At 38.2% G+C, this 15,847-nt stretch overlaps 1 protein-coding gene across 4 annotated transcripts in view; it reads right to left on the reverse strand.

The window, feature by feature from the left end:
- MACROD2 (mono-ADP ribosylhydrolase 2) overlaps positions 1 to 15,847 on the reverse strand; it is an 850,453-nt gene that overhangs the window by 261,904 nt on the left and 572,702 nt on the right. For all 4 annotated transcript variants that reach the window (XM_059467312.1, XM_059467311.1, XM_059467310.1 and 1 more), the window contains one exon: positions 15,786 to 15,816. In XM_059467312.1, coding sequence (XP_059323295.1) covers positions 15,786 to 15,816 — 31 coding nt within the window. The remainder of the gene's footprint in view (positions 1 to 15,785; positions 15,817 to 15,847) is intronic.

Consider the following 15,847-nt stretch of genomic DNA (forward strand, 5'->3'; position numbering starts at 1 on the left):
AAATGGGAGGATGGCCAAATTCCAAATATGGTCATGTGGGAGGGGCATGCAAAAAAGTCATGTGGGGCATGCCCAAATAAGGAAATGTGGGTGTGACCAAATGCCAATTATGGTCATGTGGGCATGGCCAAATTCCAAATATGGTCATGTGGGGGACCAAATTCCAAATAGGGTCATGTGGGTGGGGCATGCCCAAATATGGTTGTGTGGGCATGGCCAAATTTCAAATATGGCCACATGGGAGTGGCCAAATGCCAAATATGGTGATGTGGGCAGGGCCGAATTCCAAATATGGTCATGTGGCCGGGGCATGCAAAAAAGTCATGTGGGGCATGCCCAATAAGGAAATGTGGGCGTGACCAAATGCCAAATATAGTCATGTGGGCATGGCCAAATTCCAAATATGGTGATGTGGGCAGGGCCAAATTCCAAATAGGGTCATGTGGGTGGGGCATGCCCAAATATGGTCGTGTGGGCGTGGCCAAATTTCAAATATGGCCACATGGGAGTGGCCAAATGCCAAATATGGTGATGTGGGCAGGGCCAAATTCCAAATATGGTCATGTGGGCGGGGCATGCAAAAAAGTCATGTGGGGCATGCCCAAATAAGGAAATGTGGGTGTGACCAAATGCCAATTATGGTCATGTGGGCATGGCCAAATTCCAAATATGATGATGTGGGCATGGCCAAATTCCAAAAATGGTCATGTGGGCGGGGAATGCCCAAATACAGAAAGTGGGCGTAGCTAGGACCCAATAAGGAAATGCCTCTGGGAAACACGGCATCCCAGGCAAATTAGCAGAAGGGATATGGAAAAGCATTAAATGCGTTGCATGGAGAACCCACATTGATTGTTAAACAATGAGGCAAATGAGGGGAAATAGAAGATTTTTAATTGGGGGATATGTAAAAAGAAGTTGTCGATTCAGAGAAGGTTGTTACCTCACCAAAAATAATGTTAGACTTAGAATCAAGCTTAGGGAACAGTTTAGTCAGTGTGATTTCCATTAATTTTATCAAAGTGTCCTCACTACACATACAATTACACTCAAGATAGTTCACTTTATCATGACAGCTGCACATCTGCAGATTGTGAAAAATACCAGTGCAATGTTGACTTGGGTTGGGATTATTTCAGTGAATTACTGGTATGCAGACAGTAGCCTCCAAAGCTCAGTTTTCCTCTAATCTCTGGGAACAGAGATCAGTTTAAAAAAGCCCTAAAACTGCACAAAGAATGGAAAGTTGTATTATGTATCAATGCATGGGTCAAAATCTAGAAATAGAATAACAGTACCTTGGAGTGAGGGGGAAAAAAGAACCAGAAACAGTTTTGCAAGTTCCTCTTGCAGGAGGTGGGAGAAAATTGGGGAGTGAGGGTGTGATGTTGAGCCTGGGAAAGGTGAGGTTCCAGGAAGACCTTTGCATCTCACTAGGTAAATCTAATTTGAGTGACAATACGCTAAATTAATTTTCCCCAAATTAGGACTGTTTTGCCCATTATGGTACTTGGCAAATCATCTCCCTGTCTTTATCTTGGTGCACATATTTCCTCATCCCCTCCTGTCCTGCTGAGGAGGAAGAGAATTAGGCCAGTGGCTGGGTGGGCATCTGTCAGCCAACATCAAGTCACCATACAACCACAGATTCCTCTGCCATAAAACATTTTACATGTTCTACTCTTTTTTCTTCACCAAAACACACAACTTGAAAGCCTGCAAAAAGAAGTCCCAATCACATGCAAGAACAAGTCCCAATCCCAGTAGTCACAGTAACTACTAGGAGACAGAAAAAGAATAACATATACAAAGTTTGAGGTGTTATGCCACTGAAAGTCTGAATATTATTATTTAAAAATATTACAAAGAGGAAAGGCATAGTTTCTATATAAACCATTTTAGAATAAGTAAAAAATAAATTATACTAGCACTAGTAATGGGGGCTAATCAAGCTGTGTTGAAACCACTGTATAACCAGCAGTCTTAACTTAAAAGTATTCTAGGACTAGAGAAGTAAAGTGGTGGGCATCCAAATGAAACAACGATCTCTAAACTTCAGAAAGGTTAAGGAAGAAGGATTTGTATTTCTTAGAAAATAGGAGATTACAATTAAACCTCTGTGAAATAAAATAGTTTGAAGAAACCAGAAGACTAATTGCTGCAGGTTATCTGAGTTCATGCAAGCACCAAAAGTCAAATTAAGACATCCCCTCTCCAGCAGGAATGTGAAGAAAAACCCTCTAAACTGATTGAAAGAGCAGGAAGAAGGAAAGAATGTTAGCAGTCAGACATACTTTTGCAAGCAGTTTACAAACTGCTTAGAACACATTTGAAAGAGCTTGTGTGCAATAACAGAGTTAAGGGAGGAAACAATGAATGTGTGAGCTTCTGGGGCATTTATTGGGCTAAAATTTTAACATCAATTTTGTTTCTCATGATTTTCCATCAAATTCACCATCTAACTATCTCATGTGCTGCATGGGATAATACCACCAGAAACACACCAAAAAAGAAGAGATGCTTTGAAAGGATCAAAGTACTTTTGAAAATCCAGTAAACAAATAACAAAAGGCTACAATCCATTTGGAGCAAAGAAAATTCAGAATGTGGAAAAACATTACCTTCTAAATCCAGTTCTAAGAACTGAAGGTGAACTTGTCACACCCTTGTTCCCCCAGGATGATACTGTCTTAAGCACTGAACATTATAGACAGATAATTCAGGATTGGACTGAAGCCCATGATTATCTTCTAGCATTTACTGTGTGGATATTTCGATTTATCATCGAGAAAAAGAGAATTTCATCATCAGTCCTGACATTTTTGGGGAAGAGAGCAGCCTTACAATTTAGAGATCTGTAGACATTAATGTATTTAGTAGGCAGTGACAAAAACAAGCAATAAATACCAAGTAACCTAAATAGCACAGATCATACATTAAAAGTTACAAAATTAAGGCTACACATGAAATTCAGACAGAACCATTTTGTTTAGTAAGTAGAAAATCAGTGAAATATGTTGACAGTAAGTCATAAAAACAAATAATAAAAATAAGTAGATTAAAAAAAACTGTGGAGGTAAGGGAAAATTTAAGACATCAAGAATGATAAAATGTGGAGCCAAGGCTGAAATTTATTCAGTACAAATATCAAGGTGACCTCTTGCTAGCAGAAAGCTTTGATACCATGAAACTTCAATAATTTGTGGAAATTGGTCAATCAAGCAGACATAACTTGTTATCAAATCCAATTTTTTAAAAGTAGATAATTTCTTGAAATCATATGCAATTTTAAATTAATATACTTTTATGAACTTTAAGCCTATATTTTATTGGCATTAGTGCTGATGGAGAAATGTTTCTATTTATTCCTTTTCAGAAAATGCTCAGCTTAGTTAAGGTCAGCATAAATGCCATGTAATCAACATGGAAAACTCAGCAGAAGGTCAATGACTAGGAAAGAGTCTTGAAAACATGGGACAAGTTAAGAAAGGATTTGGAAGCTAATTCTTTACCCTCAAATGCCTCAAATTCCACAGCCAGAACACCACTGACTGCCCTTAGCAAGACAATTTTGAATATGCTGTCATTATTAAAGAAATTCAAGGCCAGAGTAGTTACATATTCCCACATCACTTGTGTACAACTTTGGAAAATACCAACTGAAAATATTTGTGGGGAGTTGCACTCAAACTTGTCAGTTGTACATTCTCTAACTCTTGGCCACCCATCAGGGTAACTACAGTCACTGCCTCTGGTTACCGATAGTCAATAAAACATTGACAACTACACCACACTACACAACTGAGACAGGTATAGGATACCATAACATGAAATCCTCATTAGGAATGACATGGAAGCAATGCCAATATGCATTCTCATTACCTGAATCATGGCTAGCAGCTTTGATTAAAAGGGAGCTTTGAATCTCACTGTTTTTTTGGGGGGGGAAGGGCCTACTACACATCAGTGATTCATTGCTTTACTGAAAACTATTAAATTGTAGCTTATAATGTTGATAGCAAAATACAACAGAAGATTTCTAAGGCACTGGCTGGCATGGCCAGCACGTAAATAGCATCACTTGTTTCATCCATATTGTTTCTAGTACTGTGAAAAAACTATCAGGTTTCCTTCCTTTTTCACTTTGTAAACTAGGCAAAAAGGGAAAAAGAATCTCTTAAGCAGTGCCAGCTTAACAGCAGAATTGTTCTTTACTCTCATTCCTAAAGACAGGAAAAACCACCCTGAAAACCAAACCAAACGGAGAAGGCTACAACCAACTTGCAAATACAACTCAAAATGCCACATGACATGTTGCTAATAGCACTAGGCTAAAAAATAATGTTCTGGCCTCCTAACAGTCAGCTATAGCGAGCTTACTGCTACACCAAAAAGAATAGTTAAAAACCTATCAGTGGCAGAATGTTTAGCACCTATTACAGACACAAGTGTAACTACCTAGTGGTAATTAAGGGCATAAGAGAATGACTAATGCTCTGAATCCATAAAAGTGCATTGGTTTGGAAGCTATTATGATTGCACTGTCTGCAGCTCACAGCCTACACTGGGCAATTTACAGTGATAAGCATTCTGCATAAAACTGATACTCCATTCTTCCAGCACTGGATAATGAGCTGGTACATAAAGCTGAAACTACACACCACACACTGGTCACCACTTGAACAGTCCATTTACTCTCCTCCTAAGGATGCACCTGTTTTACCTAATCTTAAATTCCACATATTCCTATGCTGTGTTTTTCTCATCAAAATGCTAAACACTTCATGTGGTGTCTTTTGTGGTTTAGAAATAGGTTTTTGTTCAGCAAAACTGAGAAACAAAAAAAATGGATGAAGAACATACAGTACTGGCTGGCTGGTAGCTAGAACAAATGCTGACATTTATATCAGCTCTTATTTAGCTCAGGGGTTTCTGAACCAGGCCTTCTCCATGAACAAGTGGCATAAAATTATTCACATTGAATAGCACATTTCTCAATGAGTGACCTAGAAGTGCTACTCCACTGGACTAGGCAACCCAAAATTTGGTTTGTAAGAGAAAAAAGTCACAAGGTATGATGAAATACTATATTTTCTATATGAGATACTCCCTGAAAATGAAGGTTTAATGTTTGTATTCCAGAGAGAAATGAAACAGAAGGGGGCAAAAATTCCTCCCCTGCCACAGCATCGCATACAAGAAATTGTTACCCTTTAAATTATACCATATTTCTGCTAAAGGGTTCTTTCAAACATCAGAGAGAGAAGGGGGGCAAAAATGATATGCTGCATTGTCCAAAACTAAATGGAAAATGATAGATACAGATTATCATCTAGTAATTTATAGGAAAGCAAGTACTTTCATTCTTTTGTATATAAGTAATATACTGAAAGGAATAAAAGAGATTTACAAATTGTTTACAAATGAAACTTTAAAGCAATGTTCTTTTCAAGGGGCTAGATACTCACACAAGAAAAAATAAGATAAAGTCTTCCCTGCCCAAATCAAATATTGTTAAAAAGGTACAATGCCTTGGACTAGATTTCTCCTCTGCAGAGCTCAATGCAGTTATTCAAAGTGAATAGAATCAACTACAAAAAACACATTTATTCCTCTTGATATTTCACAGCTAGTGCAAATCACCATGGCTTCTCTGAAATCAGTGTACTCCAACATTAACTTAGTTCTGTTTCCATTTAGTTACCAGATGGAAACCTAAAATCATAGCCATAGATAGAAAAAAGTACATTAGTAAGTAAAGAACATTACTGTGAGTACTGCTATGAGTAGGCCAGTTAAAGGAGTCCCATACTCCCCATGTAACTCTAGAAGCCACACAGCTGCTGCACAATCCCAAGAAACAGATAAGAAGAATGAAGAAAGTTAAGCAAACATCTACCAAAAGTTCCAAAGTTCTCTACACAGCTGTCAGAGTAAATCATTTTCTTTAAGCTGCCATTGTTTTCCTTTCCATCCGGAACCAGCTTACCTCCTGTTCCCTGGGACAAAATCAGAGTCTGTGGGAAGCTATAACCACTTAGACCTGCCAGCAATATTAACAGAACCATGCAATGGCTTGGGTTGGAAGGGACCCTTTTACAATCTAAACTTCAACCTCAAATTTTTGCTGTTTTTTGCAGTAGCCGTAACACATCCTGCCAAACCAAGGAGTTCCCATGCGATCAGGCACAAAATCACTCCACAAACACAGTTCAGGTTGTTCCCTCTTCAAGGCAGGAACTTGTAAGCCACTGTGACTTTTCCTCCTGAGGGCTTACCCAGGAGCTCTGTGTCCCACATCAGTGATGGATGAGGGGTTGGGATGCTCTCAATAACCTTTCTCACCCCCGCCAAGCCCTCTGAGAGGGAGCAGTTTGTTTATGGGTGGGGCTGGTGACAGGCACAACAACAAGTCCCCTCATTCAGTCAAATGGGTGAGTTGAAGGATTAGTCTGTCATGCCAGCACAGGGCCTCATTTTTCTTCTGTGCTACGTGGGTCACCCCCTTCCCACAGCCTGTATTTGATCATGATTAATTCGTCAAGGCTGGCTATAGCATGGAAATGAAGAAATGGATTGCCAATTACAGTTATCTTCTCGCAGAACACCCCTTGAACCAGTCCTTTCCTGCAGTAGTGACAGCTCAGAAATAAACCAAAAGCAGCTCTATGGAGCAGCAGCCTGACCCAAAGTGTGTTTTAAAGCAGAAGGTGACTTCCCCCTGTCCAAAACAAGCTCCACAGTGTAAATGGGTGACTTCTATCCTGCCTGCCTGGCAGGTACACAAAAAGCCCACTCACACTTGTTTTTGTAGTCACCTTGTTCATACGTGCTCAATTTCTGACTTAACACTCGTCAACAAGAAGGTGCACATTTGTTTCTGTGAGCCTCACCCTGAATAAACCTGAAGGGGAATTTAATATGTATACAATTACTGCCAAGTAAACAAAGCTAGCAGTGATTCTGCTCTGCACAGAAGCTCTGGAAAGGATTTCAACTTTCTCCCCAGCAGTACTCACAGAAAGGTAAATTCTGACTCTTGCTGCATTTCCTCTGCAAAAAGCCTTATGTGTTCTTACTAGCTGTGTAATATTTCATCCATACAAGAAACTAGCTTAAACTGAATAATCAGATTCTGATTGATTAATTAAACAGGAAACAATTCCACAACAACCTGATATTTTATGAATAATTATCAATATTTGAGAAATAACACTGCAGCCCTGGTAATGCATGCAATCTGTTTAAATCATTGATACACTCACCAGCTAGTTACTTGAGTTGCATAAATTCAAAGTATGTGTATAAATCTAACTTTTTATTACCTCAGAAATAACTAGTTAAAAAGAAAATCCCTTTTACTAGAAAAAGAAAAAAATCAGAGCATTGTAATAGATGCTTCCTTCCATTGTTGTAATTCACAGTACTTTATTTTCTGGCACATCACACCTTGAGACAGAAGACAGGTGAACATTTTGCCAACATGTGCAGCACACAATAGCTTTAAATACATTCCCAAGATAAAAAGACACAACTAACTCTCTTCCAGGCCCAAGGTGGCCCTCCATTAACCCAGCTGCCAACACGATCTGCAGTGTGCAGAGCTGCAGAATACATCTTATAAACAGGATTTTGGCTTAGGAACAGGATTAGTCATTCACTACACAGAACCTTTCAGCTCTGCTATTCTGCCTCAGTGGCAGTTGCCCTTTCCAGTGATATATGGCAGCATCACAATTTAACAAAGATGCAGGGAAAAGGACAACACAGTGAATGACTCTCAGAGCCAGAGATGCCTTTAGCTTGACTTTCAGGTACTTTGATGAGACTCAGAGTAGCAGGTCAATTCTGTTGATCCTTACTTTCATTTCAGGAGAAAGATATTTGCCCTTGCAGCAATGCATTTTTACCTCTCACAATCCACTTAAGAGTCTCTATATTCTCACACACCCTTCTTCCAAACTTCTTGGAGTGACCAAAGTTAAGAATGAGAGATGACTTTGGTAATGTAAATTATATATATGTGGTGACTTTCTATGTTTGTACTGGAGTGGTATAAAGGGTCTCCAACACTGACTAGGACCATTACAATAGATATTGCATAAATAAACAGTAAGAGATAATGTCTGCTATGGAGAATAAAAAGTAGCACAAATAAGGCCCAGCATCACAATATTCTGTGTCCAGATCACAGATAGACCCTTTGCACTAAAAACTGAGGAATTAATGGGAAACAGAAGCTGTTTTCCTGAGGCATTTACTATCAAATGCAGTCACAGAAGTTCAAAAAGATACCAAAGGTCAACACCTTTGTGGTAAAACTATTTGATATATGTGACACCAAAAATATTACTCCTACTCAACTTCAGTGTGTCAGGGCTTTCAAAACCTCTGCAAGGACACACAAAGACTTGCACTATTCTCCTGTCCTCACAGAATGAGTTTCAAGCTGTGAGTGGGACTGAGCTGAATACACTCAAAATCACAGGATACCTCAGGCTGAAAGGGAACCACGAGGATTATTGAGCCAGACTCCCTGCTCCTCACAGGACTACCTAAAATTAAACCATGGGAACCATGCTCATCAGGTTTCATGGCAGCTTCCTTCTGTTTACATTTGTAAACTCCAGATAAAATAATTGCATGGTATTAAAAGGAATAGAAATCTTGCCGTTGGTGAGCTTTTTCTAGCTGCCAAAGTATACAGAACTTGGGGTATAACTAAGATTACATGCAAGACTAGTTAAGCCAGAGTGCACAGGTAAATGAAATCACTGCTAAGCGCTAAAATGTGGGAAGGCATGAAAAAGACATTATTATAATGACTGTGTTTTCACACTACATCTAATAGTGACTATGGTCAAAAGACACCCAAAGCAACACGGCAGAATTCACTAAAGGATTTGCCTCCAGTTAAGTTTTAAAGACATGTTCTTTCCTGAGGCAAGGGGCAAGATAACATCAAAGAAAAAATTTGGATAGCAATAATTGGGCCTTTTGCCAAGAAATATTTTATACTCCATGTATCATCTTAATGCAATGTCTCTAGGATGAGGTCCACATAGCTTTATTTTCTTACTTCAATTCATTTCTTAACACATTAGCTTCAAAGAGCTTTAGCTTTTCCAGAGTGTAAAGGCATAGAACAAACACATCAGATTATCATGCTGACATCAGCCAAGAAAATTTAGAAAAGAGAATTAAGTGATTCTGTTGGTATACAACAATATAGAGCTTTAACTTGCATCATGGTAGTTGAGACATTCCTAGCTCTTTGAATAGAAAACCACAAATATGACAGCAAATAATATAAATGATCAGCTGAAGCCTTATTTATAATTTCTGCAATATGCATTCCGGATACCAGAGAACTTTTCCAGCTTATTTATGCTTTACAGAATAGTTACCTGACAAAAAAATAATAATACAAAAAGTGAAAGGAAAAAAGGGGAAAGTGCCCAAAACTCAACATGTTTTTGAAGCCTTTGGGGATGTTCCTGGCTTTTCCTCAGGAATCTGGAGATACCAACAGAGCTCATGTAAAGCAACTTGAGCCAGGCTAGTAGCTTCAAGGTGCAAAACACTATGAAATAAGAGCAAGAGAGCACACAATTGTTTCTTGCAGACTAGAACCCAGGCAGTGAGGTTAAAGAGGCTGGGCAGCTGCAAGGTTTAAAGGTGTGATAATATAATTATATATATATATATATATATATATATATATATATATATATTTTTATATATATATATATATATATATATATATATATATATATATATATATATATATATATATATAATCTAAATATGGCTGAAATAAAAATATAATTTTAAGAAGAAAAAGTAACTACATGGACTTTTATTTCTTCCTAAGGAGAACAGAGAAAAGTTTAAAAGAGATGCCATGAGGCAAGTGACTATTTAGTCAACAGTCTAAGATTTCAAAGGGGAATTTTTAAGGACAGTCACTAAATGCCATTTTCATGAAGGACAGGATTTGTCCTCTGGTGTTCAGGGGAAATGCTGCAAATTGGAGCAGTCAGCAAGACCTTCAGAATAGATAAAATTCTAGATAGTCAAACTACATTATCCATAAAAAGCTAATTTCCACTGAAAAAGAGAGCTTATTAAGTCTCTCGTCTGGAATCAAGCTAGAGCTTCTCCTTGCTAAATACATCACATGAATGTTAATTTTAGACTGCTGAGAGCTCATCAATTTACACTTCCCTGTAATAATTTTTTAGTATTTAAATTATGGGAAGACACCAATTAGTATCATGGACACCACACTATCTGAAATAAGAACACTGTTAAATAATGCATGCAACAAATTTTTATACAAGTAGTAATTAGATTTCAAGGATTACTTGAATATTATAATAGTAATTTCATAGCTGTTACCATTACTTTTAATAATAATTTATTTAAGTGGTGATCAGACTCAAAAGAAGTGTCAAAGAATGAGTTCTCATATATCTTCATTTTTACAAACATATTACATTATGCCATTTAACCAGCAAATAACAAAATGCAATTAACTCTCAATGAGTTACAAAAAAGGTATTTTAAAACAACACAGAGCCAAAAAAAGTTGCTGTGGTCTAAGCTGAGGATGAGGAGCTGCTGATCAAGTTTAAAAATCAGCTTAGTTATGAAAATATTCTTAATAGGAACTTATGTGACCTACCAGATTGGTATTTTTATCACAAAGAATTTATAGGATAATACCCATTTTCCTGGATAACCTCAACTGACATCACAATATCTGAATTTTATGCTCACGTAAGCATTAAGCCTTTTTAATGGTGACAGAAACTCAAAGCACCAGACTGAAGATAAATACAAAACCACTTGATAGTTACTTATTAGATACTGGTGTATGGTGGCCCTGGAAAATTTACAGCTGACTCCTTCCTTGGAAAGATGACAGTGCAGCCCTTATTAGAATTGCTCATTAAAGAAACATCTATTCCAGAAATGAAATGCCAACAGAAAAATGAGGGGAAAAGAAACAGATGAGAAAGATGGAAATAGATGGCCTCAACCTTAAACCCTGTGTCAGGAATTTATTCTGCCTTTGAAAACATTTGGTTTAGTCTTCTGACTCGGATTTTACAATCCTTCAGTCAAACACCTGTTGGTTAATCCCTTGCTATAATCTCCCTGGGATCACCTCATGGGGAGAAGGGCTGGTGGAGATGCTCCCAGCCCTGTGCAGCAGGATGAATCACTCCTTGGACTCTGAGCAGGACAGACGGGGGCTCAGGACAGGGGTGACACAAGCTGGCACAAGACTAAAGGACCTCCTCCCCAAATCGAAAGCAGACCAGAGGAGCTGTGCTCCCTCCCTGCACTCTCCCTTAAGAAAGGGATAATATGCTTCTATTTCCTATACACACAGCCAATTTACTCTACTTTTTTTATTTTCAGACTTCCCTTTAGCAACACATAGGGAAAAAAAAAACAAACAAAAACCCATGCAATGTTTTGTCATTACCAGGCCAAAAGCTAAAAGTAAGCCTCAGTGGATCCTACAGCAGCAAGATTTACCCCAATGTAATAATGATGTTTAAAATGTGGTGAAAATGTGCATTTCCACCATCTAAATCGCCACAGACATTCTGCACTTTTATGGCATTTGGTCTGTTTCTCTCTCTGCTTTTAAAATTAATGCAAGTACAACTTCATAAGAAAACTAAGAGTTGCTTTTATATTTCTTCTCAGAAAGGACAGGGGACATAATTTTAATGAAATCAAGCTAAGATACATCATACAGCAATTGGAATATATATACCAATTGGAATTCAGAGTTTCATCTTTCTCCTTCCACTTTATTTCTTCTCTTTTCCTCCCTCCCTTAAGTTTAAAATAACATTTAAATATTAGTTTTTGTTGTCAAAGAGCAGCTTATGTTGCCAATGTAAGTCTCTCAGAACAAAGCCCAACCCTGTATTACTGCAGAGTAACAGCAAGGAGGTAACACAAAGGTATGCACAGACCATAACATCTTCAATTCCTCCCGTATGTAGCCTATCCCACAATTATCCCTCAAAATATTTGCGACAAACATGAAAAATCCTGTCTCCTTACATCCATCTGCAAAGCCTTGTTTTAATTTTGTGGCTTGGAAGGTTTGTAGCACCACATCCAGCATCCTTGTTCACTCTGCAGGCTGCAAACACCACAATTTGTGGAGAGCTTCTTAATGAGGTGATCTTCCAGAAAATCTACTGAAAAAAGTGGCATTTCCCCCTTAATCCCCTATTCTGGAGCTATCTCAGACATAATAAGATAGTAATTAAGGGGAAACTGGACATGTAAATGGTGATCCACTGGTATGACATAAAAATATGACATACTACAGCCTAAAATAGCACTTTGTACCCTCTGAACTATAGATTTGTCTATAGATTCCTTCATATTTTTTTATAATTTTCCCCCAAACAGATAGTAAAATTGTTTTTAAAAGGAAAAAGAGACAAAAATGTAAAAAAATTGCTAAAAATCAAACTGATCTGGCTTATGTTTGTGTGTTACTAAACAGCTCCTAAGGATGTCTGGAGTTTGATACTCCAGTACCTCCCTAATGCCATGGGAGGGATGTAAATCCTCAGCCCTCCTCCCAAAACAGTTTTATTTGAGAAACTTCATGCTCTCAGTATAAATGAAAGCATTTATTGAAATCGAAGAGAGTAACCCAGGGATCCATGGGGATATAAACCTTCACAACCTTTGCTTTCTTAGACTGATTAGCAGTTCTTAAGCTTATTAAAGGTGACAGGGATCTCTTAGGAAAATATATTAGGGATTTAGGATCTCGTAGGGAATTTTTTTTCTCAGAGTGCCTGTGGGCAGACTCTCACTTGTTTTTTTAGTTCTTACAAAAATTTGGCATTGGTTGCTGCCTATGTCTTTTTTCAAAGATGGAATCCCTCATTTGAATCAAACTTCTACGTCAAAGATCCATTGTGAGTGGATTTGTTGCCAGCACTCCTTAAAACAGGAGCACATGAAAACCCAAGTTTTGCCTGCTGGCACTGTGCAGCAGCCAAATTGCCTTCCCAAGGCTGTGACTTGTTCAAGCTGAAACATCCACAGCGTGATGGGTGGAGATGGAGCATTAGGAAAGAGTCTGGGGAGCAGGGCAGACTTTTCCTCTGTCCAACACTCTTCCCATGGAAAGCAATCTACCCTTTGCCAAGACCTCAGGAAAAGCATTGCTTGTTTCTTCCCAGCTTCCTTTTCATAGGAGTAAAGGAGTGCTCTGCAGTGATGAAAACAAGAATGGACTGCTCCCCACAGGAGTGTGAACACTGTCCTAAGGATGAGAGTGCAGGTGAGCAACCTACACATCTACAGGCGTCTGGAGCACAACTCAGCCCACATCCTCAAACTGGATATACTCAGCCAACCTCCAGCAAATTGCTGCATTTCAATTTGTAGGAGAAACTGCATCCTCAGCCAGGGGTTTCTGAAGGGAAAGAATTTGTTTGTATGGATCCAAGATGAGGAAACAGCGAGTTCCTTCTATACTGCTTCACTGGGACAGTTCAATGTTGGGTGCACAGCACAGATAATCATCTTGGCCACCAGGAATGAGGCTGACCCACTTTTCCACCTAGACATTGCCTTTATCTAAAGGAATATGCATGGATAAAGGGGAAAACCCCAACAAAACCAGAAAGATTAAAGCACAGTTTTGTGGGGCTTGTGTGTACTTTACATTGCAAACACGTCACCACCCACAGTGTAATTTTAGCAATGCAACTGCTACCAAACATTCTTGAAAATACAGACACCTGAAGCTAGATGCAGGGCTGCCTTTTTAATTATTACTCTCAGGCAGTGCATCTGAAAGTCTGGAAAGAAGGGAAGTACTTTTTTAATTGAGAAATGAAAGACATTTCTTAAAATGTAAACAGTACAATCAAATAGAGGCTGTATTCCCCGCTCCAAAAAAAACGCCAAAAAGCAGCCTCAGAAAAGCCAGGCATTTTATCACAAATGCATTTAAATTTATTTCCAGCAGTGAAAACAGCAAACAATTACAGAAAAAGCATCTGCTGCAGTGTATAATGTTTCAGTAATGCAACAGCTACCTTTGAGAAAAGCATTGAGAACTTCCCATAAACTCACTATTCCTATCAGAGATCCTTTCCAGCTTTCTCTGCTGGCTTCAGGGAACCATATTTCTCACCTGCTGAGACTTCTCTATTAACTAGGCCAATTCTAAAATAAAGTGAACTACTATTCTTTGTACCTCCCAATTACTGGTAATTTCCATATAGTTTCATCACAACTTGCTTGATATTCTAAAATAAATGTACCAAACAAAAAAATGTAAACAAAAATAAGTATATTAAACAAAAATATATCTATGTAAAAGATCAAGATTTAAGCCAATGAATCAAGGACTAAAATGCAAAGCTTGCCTCCAAGTTCAAAAGGGGGATCAAAACTGAGAACTGAGGGAAAGCTTTATCTGAAACCAGATTTCTATTCAGCCAGTTCTAGTGCTCATGGAAATGGCATCTGCATGTTCTTCTGAACAACGGAACTGCAGTTCAAGTAGAAGAGAATACAGCAACCAAACTGAACTAGATTTTACCTTCTGAAGCCTATTCCAGATCTACAATCATAAAAAAATTTTTAATAAGAGGTCCTTAAAATAGAAGGAACAAGCCTAAATATTTCTGCCTTCATTTCTCCCCTCCTGAACCTGAATCATCTAATTAGTCAATGCTCAAATTACCTCATCTAACAATTACTATATCTTATGACTTATGTCATGCTACATTGTTACATGATAATGGCTTTTTAAAAAAAATATTGCTGTTTAGCATAAAATAATTGATAGTTTGGGTTGGAAGGGATCTTACAGATCATCTGGGTCCAATCCCCCTTGGGAAATGTTCCACTAGACCAAGTTGCCTAAAGTTCCATCCCACCTGGCCTTCAACAGTTCAAGACATGAAGCATCCTCATGTTTCTTTAAAACATCCTTATTTTAAAAACATTAAATTGTACAAATAATCAAACATACAATCATTTATTGGATATAAATGGAAAAAAAATCCATATAGGTTATTGTTTAAGGAAAAAAAATCCCCTTTGTAGTCTGCATGTTTTCTCCATTCCTCAACTTTTTTCTCTGAATATTGAACTACTTGTTTTTCCTCCTTCAAATATCATGCTCACTTCTTTCACAACGCCAGCCAAAAGCCAGTTAACTGCTAGTGATGGATTACCTTATGATTACAACAAAGCAAGAGACTTACAATAACCATTTCCTTCCAGTTCCTTCAGGCCATGTAAATTTGCAAGTAAATTAATAAACCAAAACGGTGGAAGCAAAACGCAAGGGAACTAAGACAATTTCCTGCAACTCCAGCAAGCTGGCTTGGCTTTTTTATTTTTTTTCTGGCCAGTCTTGGACATCATGGCATCTTTCTTTCTTTCCCTCTGGATGGAAAATTTTGCCAGACCCCTATTTTTCCCTTGCTGAAATAACAGCAGCGTGTTTAAGAGTTAGTGCAGAAGGGAAATCACAATTTCAGGTTTTGGCCCACAGGCTCTAAGGGCTGTGCACAACAGTATCCCACTTCCCAGGACACCAGCATCCAGTCACAGCCAAAGCCTTTGGGTCTCTGTTATTTAACACAGTATAAATATATTGGAGAGATAAAATGACTAATGAGACATCTGATAGGAAATATCACTGTTTGAAATACCATAGTAATAGGGAAAAATGAGTAAGAATAAGTGACATCAAAGGTGTGTCTTACCATAAATTCCAGTTGAAATACAGGGAAAGGCCTGTAAAACATATGAAAGGAAAAAAAGATCA

The sequence above is a fragment of the Ammospiza nelsoni genome, chromosome 3 (assembly GCF_027579445.1).
Source record: "Ammospiza nelsoni isolate bAmmNel1 chromosome 3, bAmmNel1.pri, whole genome shotgun sequence".
NCBI classification, from domain to species: domain Eukaryota; kingdom Metazoa; phylum Chordata; class Aves; order Passeriformes; family Passerellidae; genus Ammospiza; species Ammospiza nelsoni.